This window comes from Antedon mediterranea, chromosome 5, assembly GCF_964355755.1.
Source record: "Antedon mediterranea chromosome 5, ecAntMedi1.1, whole genome shotgun sequence".
NCBI classification, from domain to species: domain Eukaryota; kingdom Metazoa; phylum Echinodermata; class Crinoidea; order Comatulida; family Antedonidae; genus Antedon; species Antedon mediterranea.
In genome coordinates this window covers 29,434,836-29,448,724 of record NC_092674.1, presented here as the reverse complement: position 1 = coordinate 29,448,724, position 13,889 = coordinate 29,434,836, and the positions used below count along the sequence as shown (strand labels likewise).

The following is a 13,889-nucleotide window of genomic DNA, read 5'->3' as shown; positions in this document are numbered from 1 at the left end:
TTGTGTGTTTGGGATCACAAATGTAGGTTGGCATTACATTAATACATTTTGCAATTTATAATAATAACATTTAAGCAACCTTATAACCCAAGGTTGGCATGTAATAGTATCAACGTGTCGTTATGTCACATAAATTCATATTATACTATTTTACTAATTTTGTTTATGGTAATACAAAAACACATCGTAAATAAAAGTTTTCAAAACATTTTTGACAAATTCTGAGAATAAATGTGTGTAGTATGGGTATCCATTAGCTGAAGTATTGATATTGTTCTCTTTACCAAAGTATTAAAATATTACTGTATAACAATTAGCTAAAGAATATACTATGGGCCTGTTCGTAGGGGTTGAAAATACCAGCTTATTCCCGATTTCCGTTCGCGTGATCCAATTAACTTTTGCCTCAGGCTACAAAAAATTCGAGGCAAAATGTTCACCAAATTTGCAGGTTATTTTAGCGATAATCCAATTATACTCGGCCTTCGAGGATAATAAATCTCCGATAGAGGCAATGTGTCAAATTTTGACAAACGTTCGCTGCCTAGGCCAGTCATTTCTCCTACGAAGCTCTTCCATACACGCTTCGAGAGCGATTGTCAGCTGGTGCTGTCCTTGTTGGTGTAGACCGCTTAGTAGGCCTAGCTGGTCGGTGGTGTTTCCGTCGTGTAACATTGGGCTCAAATTCTTCGTCAATGAGTAAAATAATGGTCGTCAGGAGAAGGCATATTTCGGCAGGATTATCGGCGTTAAGAGGCATAAGGTTTGTCGCAAGGATAAGCAGTGTAAAAGGTAGCAAGTAATTGTTATTGTAAAGAAAGATCGCGAGTAAAAAACTAGCGTGCGAAAATGGGGTCGTAGGTTGTAAAGACAACTGACCTTAAAACGTAATTTCCGGTTTGTGATTCGTCGATTAAGCATTTAAGCGGTTAAATATTTCAAGTACGAACAACGCTCAATTTATAACCCGAGGCATGGGTGAAATTAAGCGCTTATTTTAACCACCGTACGAACAGTGTCTATGTCCCTCTACCAAAATGTTTAAACATAAACAACAAACAAATAATGCATGATTGAGTAACAAAAATATGTGCTACATATGTAACAATAAATGAAACGATAAAATGAGGTTCTTAAAATTGCATGGCGTATAAACACGGGTAAAATAAAGTTAGATTTGCAGCACAACAACCAAAACATCAAGATATTCTCAACCTTACTTTATTTCCTTTTGGAATCACATAGTGTACTGCAAACATAACTTTACTAAGGTAGTTCTTGTTATATGTTTACCAGTCTTTTGTAACAAAAGAAAGGTATTTCCCAGGACAATGTAAGGTGTGATGAGGTCTAGTAATCTATGTGTGTATGGAATGCTATTATGTTTCATTCAAAATAACGATACATTCAATTTTGTTTGGAAATGTAAAGGTTTTTGTGTTGGACTTATATTATACTTTGAACAGGCAAAAATTCATGATGAAAACGTAGTTATATAACTTCAATACACTTCCTTAAAGTGAAATCTAAATTGATATTTTGGGGCCTCTTCTATACACACCTTTTAAGCTATGCTCACTTAAAGTAACTGTGTATTTAAAACATTTTTTACATAACCTAGAAAAACACCGAGGCAACAAAATTATTTTTTACGGCGTGCGCCCTGTGTGTGTACACTCGGGAGTTTAGACACATCAACATCAGCGTTTTTTTACAGTGTCCGCCCCAGTATGTGTACATAAATTGTGAAATGAAAACAATTTTCTTTAAATAACTTTCCTAAAAACCAAATATGGTTTAAACATAAACAATACAATGTCTATATATTAACACTTGTTACAACTTTAAATAAAAATGAATACCTGTGGTTGAAAATCTTCTTCATTGCTGGAAGAATCTTCATCTGATATTGTTGAATTCGACTTCATTATGTAATCGATATCGTCGTCATCCACACTTGCTTTCTTCTTGTATATTTTTTGTAATGCTTTTTCTCGCTTCATTCTGCAAAATTACAAAAGAAAGGTGTTCTGTTCAAATGAATTTTGACAATAGAGGGCATACACTGTTTATAAATGCAAAAACTATTTTAGAAATTTATAAAATTAAAACAGCTTCAGAAAATTAAATGAAACAGCTTTAAAACTTACTTTTCTTCAACAATCTCCCGATATGTTTTACTTTTCCTTCTTTGACGTTGTGTTTCAGTTTGTTCAACTTCGTCTCTTTCCGCTTTGCGTCCTCGTTCAGTCGATGTGTGCTGGATTCGCTTCGACTTCCAACTACTGAGACTCTGGAAACAAATCAAAAGAAATTTAGCAGTTGCATTAAATCTAGTTAGAAAGCTTAGGAGGAGTATAAAGAGTGCTGTTAAATCATTGTGTTATCATCCTTAGGTAAATCTGTCTATTGTATTAGTATAGCATTTGTAATTGTATTTGGGATACTCTAATGACACTAATCTTATACACATCACAGATAATCTAGAATTAAATTTAGTTAGCAAGCTTAGGAGGAGTATAAAGAGTGCTGTTAAATCATTGTGTTATCACCCTTAGGTAAATCTGTCTATTGTATTAGTATAGCATTTGTAATTGTATTAGGGATACTCAGTCTAATGACACTAATCCTATACACATAACAGATAATCTAGATAGTTAATCTCTTCATTGTACAGAAAGTATAATAAATATATCCATAGGCCATGTTTAAAGAGATTTAAGAAGAGAATTTTCACAAGCATGTTCTATTTATAGATGTTTGATTCTTGTACGAATTCTAACTTTGTTTATTTAAAAAGAAATAAGTACTGCATTTCATTAAAGTCTTGTGTCTCAATCAATCCTAAATTAGGGGGTGGGATTGTTATACTCAATCATATATGGTATAAATAAACATTCAGTCTAATTTTTTATTTTTAATAGGCTTGATTTTTACTTAGTACTTAAAAATATACCATTTGCACACTTAGGATCAGCTGGGAGCAAATCCTGCTACTATTACTAATCTTTCACTAACAAGTGGAAACAGAGGGAGCTAGACTGAGAGATTCATTGTATCCACAAAACCACTTACAGACATCCACGCATTAGACCCTTCCTCTGGCTCTTCATCATCACGATTCAGCATACTGCTATCAAAGGAGCGGCTTAAACCGCCTGTGCGCATTCTATCCATCGCTGCTTTCCGTTTTCTACGAGGGCACACTTTTAAAACAGAACAGTCTGAACTGCTAATAATATCCTCTCTACTGCTCGATAGAAAATTAAAGTCGCTCAAAATAGTATCCTCGTTATCGCTGCCGTCTGAACTGCTGCTTGTGATTCTGTTAGACTGCCAAGAACGTGTTCGGTAATGTTTTACATTGTCCGCATTGTGTACAAACACATCGTCGAGTAATCCTAGAGCGTACTGACTTGTCGTGTCGTTGCTGTCATATGACGAAATACCACTACTTGTTTCCTGAAAAAATAATCTTTCTTAAGACATCTGTTGTATTTGAACAGTAAGAAGTCTCTTCATAAGTATTTTTAAGCTCTGTGTCTATGCTATCAAACTAGTTTGACAAAAAAGTGTGATGTGCCCAAATATGGTAGTGATATACCCAAATATGGTAGTGATATGCCCAAATATGGTAGTGATATGACATCATCGTGTCCATATATGGGCACATCACATTTTATTTTTTGACACATAAAGTTTAGGGTTTTATTTAATAATTCCTGGCAATGAATTCTAGCTCATTGATTCATCTAGTAGTAGACTGATAACCAAAGAAAGTGAAACAGCGCCCTCTATTTTTAAACTACAGTATAATATATAGTTCAAGAAAAAAAAAAACCCATGTGTTAACAGACTTATCATTGAATAGTGTTAACAAACAAACAAGAAACAACATTTAATTTTTTTTTTCTGATGACAATTCTTCTCTGCCAGCTTTCTCTTTAAATCAGTTGCTGTCTATAAATTCACATTTTTAAATTTCTTCTACGTCCTTACTATATATATTTTTATTTTCTTTACGTCCTCACTTTTTATTCTTAGCTGCATTATGATATTTATCCTTATTTTTAAAATAATTTTAAAATAAAATGTGTGTAGTTGGTCGCTTTCTTGTAGATGCTTTTATTGCAGAATGTAATTCTGTTTAGTTTATCTCTGTGCTCAGTTCTTAGTTGACCAACTAGCATAGGTGTTTAGCACTTGCTTAGTTTTTCCTTTTATATTTGTTTTGTCCTTTTCTGTGTATTGTATGGCAGAAATTGAATAAATAAAAATATATATGGAGATAAATTCTTACCTTGTATATTGAACTTGCAAAGCCAAATATTAATGGTGCGAAGGCATCAAGGTTTAACTGGGGTCCTAGGTAATGATGCTTTTGCGCAGCAACTCTTCCCAACCAATACAAGGTTGTACAGACCTAACAACAACACAATAAAACAGTTAATACACACATAATAGAGAGGTTTCGCAATCTTACGAATACGATAACGAAAACGGATACGTCACGCAGACGTATTCGTTTTCGTAAGCCATGAAAAAATCTGTTTCGCATGGCAACGAAATATTGAGGCGCGTCCAAAATATGACTGCGGTAAATTTGAGCGAAGCGCAGGTACGTGTTGCTTGGTGCTTGGCTGCCTAGGCCTAGCGTAACATCAAAGCGAGTGAGGACTTTGAAAACTGCTATTTATCAAAATTGACTTGGCATTTTAGTAAATTACTTTAGTAAATTACTTTCAATAAATCTATAATTATATTATAATCATGAATCAATACTGATTCAAATGCAAAATGTGCAAAATAGATCAAAAACTATAATCGTTTTGTAGTTACGAATATGACTGGTGATATTCGTCAACACGAATACGCTTTACGAATATGAAATGGGGATCAGCTCAAAAGTTTCACAAATGTATGACGTATCCGTTTTCGTTATCGTATTCGTAAGGTTGCGAAACCTCCCTAATAAAACAGGTTTGAAACACATACAGATACTGCGTGAAGGAAGGAGGGACTACTGTACTAATTGCAGGAGTACTGTCTATTGTACTAAAGCAATACTTCATCATTTCATGTTATGGATTAAAACTTGTGTCAATTGTAATGCAATGATCCACCACTAATAATTTAATGTAAACTTTGGAATTATACAATTAATAGATTGTTATGTCATATTTTGCATAATAATTATTTACATATTTCAGTCAATATTTCAAGAAGACTAGCAACATATGGTGCAAACTATATAAAACAATCTGTGTAGTCATTTTAAAATATGCTTGTTAATAAAAAGCCATTATTTAATATGAACTGGCTTGATCTGGGAACTGATAAAGTAAGAGAATTGGAAGAAGGTTGAAGAACGGAGGATAAAGAGAGTGAATAGAGGGTTAAAGTCAGGAACGAAGAGGAACGTATAAAGGATATAGAGAAGAATGGAGGTGGAATGAAAGAGTATGTGAAGATGAAACAGTGAAGGAGGAAAAGAAAGAGGAAGTTGAAGAATGGAGATGAGAGGTGACTAGAGATGAAGGAGAGAGTAAAGAAAGTAAATACCTTTTTAAGTCTTCTTTCTTCTTCTATTCTTCGTTCTTCAAGGGTATACCTAAAATACAGATTGAAAGAAACTTTTAACCAGAATAAATTTTTGTAATTGTTTCTAAAAACACTTTAATTTTTTCAGTACAGTAATTTGTAAATATCTATTCTAAGACTACATTTTCTTGTCATCTAGGTAGCTTACAGTATGCACTGTATATTCTGGTATAATTTGTCAAACGTTCACAGAGACATTGGGTCTGAGACTGTGAGTACATCTAATTTATCTGATGATACTGTTATTATTGTTATAGCAAGGATATGATATGATTTTTTAAAACTTTTGAATTGCACCATTAGAAAAAGTACACTAAAAGAAATAGCAGTTAGTGAGTTGATAATTTTGTTAAAATATATATTCTACTAGCCAGCCAAAATGAAATAGTCTACACTGCCTATTTTTATAGTACACTAAAAACTTTTTAAACCTGTGATTACATTTTGTTAAAATAATTAAGCTCATGACGGGGATGCCAAGCAGCATTGTACCATATTGTATTGTTAAAAAAACCTGTATTCACCTGTATTTATTAATAATCATAGCTTGAAAATATGTTCGAGTGCATTAGTGGAGATGCGGCGCACACGAAGACAGTCATGTAGCAGAATTAACACGATCTATAATAAGTGGTAGGTGTTTGTTTTTTGTTTTTTTAAATGGGGCCGTGGTGCAGACGACCTACTCGTGAATCGTGCAGTGAGCCTAGCGTGATCGGTATTCTACAATACCATTAAACGCAGAGTACTGTAAATGTTTTTTTGCTGCACACTTTTTGCACTCCACTGCATGATACTTGATAGTTGAAAAAATAAAGAGTGCACATGTGACTAATTTCAGCGCGTCTGATTGGCTACATCCTTGAACCCATGTTATAAAATGTAATAATACATGTTATACATTAAGTGTCTTAGTAGGTTAAGTGGTGTTTTGTGTACCATTACAGATTGTGTTTTGAATTGTAATGCGTTTTGCTAAAGTAGAAAATCGAAGATGGTTTACAAAGTTCAGTAAAAATTCAAATTATCTTTTTATAGTTTCTCTAGTGCTAAGAGGGATGTACTGTAGCAGCATGCTATTATAAGCATAATTCAGTGTATATTACGTTTTGCATTGAAGACTATAATGATTATTGATATACATTAATTTATTTCCAAAGTTGTTTACACTACACATACTAACTAATCTAAAGAAAAATCGCTTTTATTTAAAATTCAAAAGAAGGCATGAAATGTATTTTTTAAAATAAAAGATTTGCTTCACTTTTTTACAGAAAAATAACGACGTAAAAGTGCAGTACAGTACCTTATTATTGAATGTATATAATGGTAATAGATTATCAGTATGTATACAGTAGTATAATAGTACAGCATTATAAAAAGTTTCAAGAAAAGATTAATAAATGTTTGTTTGTTTTTGTTTATATATTTAGGCAGATTGCCAAAGATAACCATTTAAGCGAATTAATTCACTCCACTCCAAATAAAGAAAAGTTATTTATTTTGTGAAAGGTACAGTTTTTAAATGTTTTACTTTGAGATTGTGTCAATATTAGTAAAACCATTCCATTCCTTGTGCACCATTTTACAGCTTCTATTACAGTTTAATATATACGATAACAATATATGGTAAAATGAAAATGGAAAAAGCAGTGCAGATGTTATTTAACACCTTTTACCCACATTTTTTCATATACATATTTGTTTGTCTTTTGTACGCCTTACCCTAAATCTAACTGCTGAATCAATTTTCTCTGTCTGGTGAAAGTAGAAAAGAAATCGTGCAGCTTTCAAGGTGAGGTATATAACTTGAGGCAATTTTAATAACAACAATAAAAATACCGGTAGTGTGTTTACTGTATGGAGACTGAGAAGCATCTCCAGGGAATGGACTCATGGATAGAAAAGATGGCGTGCAAATTCGCTAGTTAGAACACACACAGTAACACATTACAATGAATACAGAATAACAAATTCTATGAATCATTTAGGGATCACGTAAACATTACTCTACTGCAGTTACTGCAGTAACTACATTTTTTTTACTGCACTACTGTACGGTTTTACTGTAATTTGTTTCAATGTACAGTATACGTTTATGAGGCAGTCAACTGCAATCCACAATGTGTATTCCTCTATGGATTACATTGCAAAGCTGCTGAAGTATATTGTATACATCATTTACACAAGATTACTTAATAACAGTAAAATATCCCTTACTGCAGTAACTGCAGTAGAATATCCCTCAAGCTTGGTTCACACTAGAGACGCAACGCGAGGATGTAATGTAATGTACTGTAAAGTAAGTGGTTTGACCAATTACAAGACTATTGGACTATTTGAAACTTGGCTTGTCATTGGTCAGCTTGTGTTGTGCGTACAGTATGTCCTTTCATTGCATCTCTACTTGGAAACCAGGTTTTCCGAAATACATAATACTAGTATAATTACAACTACAAGAAGAAGAAGACATCAACCACCCCTCTAAAAACTACATTTATAGCACTGAACTGACAGTGACAGTAGTAGTGTATTGTACACTTCACATATTTTGATTGTCAATATGAAATGTCTAAAGGCGATACTGATAGTTGGTCCCAAGATTCTACTGTACTTCTCAAGTTGTGAAATTTATCAACAGATTAATTTTGCTTTGAGGTGTTGAATAAGATGCAGTGGGGATTACTCAGATTGAGAAAGTAATTTAGAGTTAAAAATAGACTGAAATAATTTAAAACAGCTGATAAAAAATAATTTAAAAACTGACAGCCAAAAATGTTATTTTCTTAAAACAGGTGTTTTCACAGTATTATTGTCCTCTAAAAATAAAAAACTGGGGATTTTTACTGTAAAATAAGATGAAATCTTAAGGATTGACCTGTATACAGTATGCAATTTGTTAGAACAAAGTTGGCGGTTGCACAGTATTACTGTATGCCCTCTATACTGTAAATAAAAACTGCCGATTTCTACTGTCAGATGAAATCTCAATGCATTTATATGTAATTTTTTAGGAAGAATTTCTAAAATAGATTTATCTTACAAAAGAATGCTGAACTTCTAGGCCTGTAAGCTGTCATATAAAAATGACTCTACTGCAGTTACTGCAGTAACTACATTTGTACAATTTTAGTTTCTTTCATTGCTGTGGAAATCAACAAAAGCTTGCTAAATTATTTCAGATTTAAAGAGTAAGTTACTGCAGTAGAATCATTTCCCTATAGTAGGTCCATACGGTAACTGATAATTAGCCAAGAAGACAGCTGACCAGCGAAACCTATTAAGCCTAGGATTAACACTTTCTGATTAAAGGCTTCCTTTTTAATTATCAATTAATTTAAACGGAAAGTTTGACATTACTGAAAGTAACTAGTTTACAGCTGCATACAATACCTTTTAAAACTTGATAGAGCTTGTAGATCCCCAGAATGGAAAAGTTGCGATCGATTCAATCCAAAGTCTTCACAGGCGTCCAAAAACGTTGATAGATTATTCTGAAAAATACAACATTATCAAAAAACTATTTATTCAAAACAATAACAGCACAGAGAGTACAGTATTCCCATGCATTCATCAAATAAGAAGATATATTGATGAATGTTAGACCTGAAATGAACCTATTGGCTAAGTGAGATCAGCTGACGTAGGCCACCAAACAACATCCGACTTGTTCATTGCCACCTTTGTATGCATCAGCGACAACATAAAATTCCAAGACCCTACCCAGTGTTGGGTTAGCATACCCATGGGATAAGAGTGCATTCAACATGGGGTTTTAACTTGTTGAATAATGATGCATTCTGTACATCTAGGCTTACAGATGGAGCTACTCATTTTATAGCTCTACCGTTGTTAGTAACTAATTTTAACACATTGGATTATCGTACTGTACTGTACCTTTTTAAGGAGAGGTACTGTACTGTACCTTTTTAAGGAGAGGACTAGTCTACTTGATTTATGGGATAAATGTACAATTTCGATCTAGGACAGACTTTAGTGTAAAACAATGAACACTGTCACCACAAATAAGAAAATAAAATTTAAAGTTTAAATATCGATTGCAGTTCAGCTATTGTAGATATACGTTAACTTAGATTATAACAAAATTATCAAAGGACAAGACAAATGAATCGTTATCCTCTTTAGAATGGTTATGCTATTTGATTTGAACCATTAAATTAATTTTTCTCTGTGTTCTTCCTAGCAAAAATTCCAACACCTCAAGTACAGTACTTTAGCCTTCATGTGTTCCTACCATTGACAAGAGCTCTACTTAAAAGCTACAGTAGTGGCTGATATACAATAAACTGTATTCCACAATGGTCCTCATTCACATTCATCTTATTATGTAATAGGTCAAGCCCCCAAGTCCAACTAATCAACTCAAGGCTTATTCACAAATATAGTGGGCGGCGGCCAAGTTTGACAATCAAATACAACAATAGCTTTTTGCAAACAATACTGACTTCTTCTAATAATTATGTCAATTAATAATCATCCTTACTTATTGAATACTCTTATCAGCTGTAATAATAGTAGAACCATCTTCTAATTAAATTTAATAATAATTGTTAAACTATAACTTAAAGCTTAGTGGTACAATACAGCTAAAAAACTAATGAGTTAATTTTAGATACTAAAATTTTAATACAGACCAACTTTTGTAAAGTACTGTATAGAGCAAATTCCTATACAATATTTAATTTTAAAAAAACCCAAAACATTTTTTTTTTTTTTTTTAATGTAGTTCCGAGAAGTTCTGAGTATTTCCGAGTAGTTCTGAGTAGTTTCGAGTATTTCAAAGTAGTTCCGAGTAAGTTCCGAGTAGTGACAAGTTTTAAAAATTATAATATAATTTATGAATTACATATAATTATTTACCTTCTATACAATATGGTAACTACAATAATTAAAATATGCAGTATATTGTTTACATCATGAAAAAGTATTATAGCTCCATGGTTACAATAGTGTACTTATTAATATTATATCATATACAGTAGTTGACAATTCTCAATTACATCGCCAGTTCAATTTTAAATTGTTCATTAAAATCCAAATACACAGTAGTCACAATACTTGTCAGAAGCACTTCCTCCTATATTAATTTACCAAGGTGGCATGTATTTCAAGAAAATCCTTCAAGCGTGACAATCGTGCGTTTGAAGTGGAATGAGATTCAATGCCAAGAAGAGTCTCAACAATCGCGAATTATCTCCGATATGAATGCATGTTGGATTCTTCAATTGTTTTATAAAATCTATATTATTATTTTTGCAACTTGGCATCCTGTTGGTAGCCTTCTTCAATTTGGTTTTAAAAACAAATACAAACCAATTATTACTAATTAAAAACATATTTATTCAGTAATGTACTAGATAGGAGATAACTAGATCGTCTGGTTACAGTGCTCGACATCATTGGAAGAGCTAGAATATGTATCGGAAATAAAAAATAAAACTTAGTTACTTAATAGTAGTTTATTATAGAACACTAACACTATTTTATAATAATTAATATTTAATTGAAATTTTGTTTTTATATTTTGATTGTTTGTGCTACCTTTTTAAATGTTTTTTATATTTTTATATTGCATGTTATTTTTCTGAGTGAAACGCTTTTGTTAAACTTCAATCTTTCGATTGCAATAAAGTTCTATTCGTATTCGTATAACACTTGTTTTGTATGTTATTGCTAAAGTACAAATATAGTATTAAATATATGTACGATTACACAGTTATTGTATACACAACAGAAATAGTGCTCATTTTGGGTCCATATAGTAATAACTCTAAAAACCAAAATTAAGTAAGTAAGTTATAAATAATTATTTAGATGTTTGTGAGGACACACTGTACAGTAGTAATTTTCGTATGATATTCATTTTCCAAAATTAAAATTAAATTTTCCAATATAAGAATAACAAATTTAATCATATCATATCATATCATATCATATCAAGCCATATCATATCATATCAAGCCATATCAACCCATAATACTATACAGAAACTTAACATATAGGAGATTTTTTGAGTTATTTTTAGCATAAATTATATTATAGAACAGTCTATCAATGTATCATTGTACACATTATAAAACAATAAATTAGTTTATTCCATGACTTATGGCAAATATTTGTATTGCCCTTGAACCAGAAAAGAATGAATTTGAAGCCACCATGGTTTTACTTTACTTTATCTTGCAGAGACTGCTTAGGACATCATCAGGGGGTCAGGCTCAAGATGCTTAAAAAGCAAAAATGCAAACCGACACCCATGAGAACATGAATGAAAGTGAACATTTAACTAAACATGCCCGATCATGCGTTTAAAAGTTCAAATTCACTCGTATGGCATTACTTGTCGTTTGGTATTTTTATCCTGGTATTTAACGGTTAATGACATGGCTCAAGTACTGCTTACAAAACCATCCAATATCATTTTTCATCGAATTCAACGTGAAAATATTGAGAATATTTTATAAAAACAAATTATGTACATACAGTACAGTAGTACATACAATAAAGATTAAATAAATAATAATTTAACTGTAATTTGTAAATAAAAATAAAAAACCATTTGATAATTTAAGGCAAGGATGGGATAGACAATGTTTTAGGAAAAAAGACTACTGTAGCTGTTTTATCTTGGATCTGCCCTACAGTACTGTATATACATTATGGAAGAAGTCTGGCGTATACAGTAGTACTGTACACTACAGAATTCACAGTACTGTATAACATAATATGTAATGTACAATTGGTTTCCAAGGTAAAAAGTAAAAAACATAGGAAAATACACAGTACTTTAGGACAGATCTAGAAAACAGTAAAATAAAATAATTGAGTCTTGTAGCCAAGCCCCTACAACATACAGTAGTATTAATATTTTAATAATAGGGCAAAATAAATTATGGTTTTTTCCTTGTTTGAATATAAAAGTTCAAAGTATTACATAATATAATATAGTAGTATGCAAACAACCACAAATCAAATACAAAGTACTGTATACTCACCACAACTAATATTAATATGTTAAATAACAGTCATCATACTTTATACACAATAATACTGTACTTGTAAAGTATATCACCCTAAATTATTTCCCACAACATTTATTGATTACAGGTATTGATTCTACAGCGAAATAAAATGTAATTTCAAAGTCTTGATTCTTCAGCCTGTTGAATCTCAAAAGACGTTAGAAATGAATGACTCAACCAGGCTAGTAACAGAGTGAATAGAGACAGGAAATCAAAACAATTTATAATAGTCAAATACAGAAACGCATCAAAACTTCTATAAATTCTATTTCTTACAATTACATTTATATTTTCATAGTTTAAAGCTCTCTGTCAAACGTTATGTTATAAAAATATGATGTTCCCATACAGTATATGGACATGATGATATCATATCACTACCATAAATGGGTATATCACTACCATGTTTGGGCACATAACACTTTTTTTGTTACATAAAGTTTGATAGTGTAGACAGAGCTTTAGAAGTTCATTTTAAGTACCTTGATTTTTAGTCAGTCAACTAGTCAACTAGACAAATGTATCTTGTTTTGAAGTAGTATGTGTTTTTACAGTCTAATATAATTTCCTCCAAGTGTCATTTTCAATTATAATCTTAAACAAGTTAATTTGTAAATAGATTACTTATTCATTAATAACCCTAAGGGAAACTATTACAACAGTAGGGTAATCTGTTGTTACTGTAGTTAAGTTATTGAATTATTTTTAAATCACTTGTTTTCAAAATTAACCTTTGACCTTCTAATTATTTGAAAATATAGATTAATGAAATAGAGTAATGTGAAGGGTTATTCACCCTGTAGCCAAGCCCAAAAAAAAATGATGAAGTCAACCACAATGAATGTACAGTATTTTAATGTACTTTTTATATTACTTTTTGTATTGCTTGTTATTGTTAAAAATTACAATTACATTGTACAGGCAACAATAGCATCTGGTTAGCATTAAATTGAAGTACAATTACAGCACAGAATGCTAATACAGGTACAGTAACCACACAGTTGAAAGAACTGTATTGTTATCAATAAGAGAAAGAAATTCTTAGTTTAAAATGATTGTATTAGAAATTATGAAAGGTAAAATAGGCGACAGATGTCTCAAACAATAACAAAACCAAGTAATTAGAATTTTAGAAGGCATTTTATTTTTAATTGTACTTTATAATATTTCTTACAAATCAAGATATTGTGTTTTAATCTTTTGTTGACTATTGGTTGACATGTACAGTACAGTAAGCATGGAATA

The 13,889-nt window shown here is 31.7% G+C and overlaps 1 protein-coding gene across 8 annotated transcripts in view; it reads right to left on the bottom strand.

Annotated features, from left to right (window-relative positions):
- Window positions 1-13,889, bottom strand: part of LOC140050320 (uncharacterized) — a 50,445-nt gene that overhangs the window by 24,515 nt on the left and 12,041 nt on the right. For 7 of the 8 annotated variants that reach the window (XM_072095458.1, XM_072095461.1, XM_072095460.1 and 4 more), the window contains exons 4-10: window positions 8,995-9,095; window positions 7,327-7,359; window positions 5,563-5,611; window positions 4,301-4,423; window positions 3,076-3,462; window positions 2,151-2,293; window positions 1,863-2,004 (exon numbers count right to left, since the gene is read on the bottom strand). In XM_072095458.1, coding sequence (XP_071951559.1) covers window positions 1,863-2,004; window positions 2,151-2,293; window positions 3,076-3,462; window positions 4,301-4,423; window positions 5,563-5,611; window positions 7,327-7,359; window positions 8,995-9,095 — 978 coding nt within the window. The remainder of the gene's footprint in view (window positions 1-1,862; window positions 2,005-2,150; window positions 2,294-3,075; window positions 3,463-4,300; window positions 4,424-5,562; window positions 5,612-7,326; window positions 7,360-8,994; window positions 9,096-13,889) is intronic. The other variant, XM_072095462.1, reaches the window with a different exon arrangement.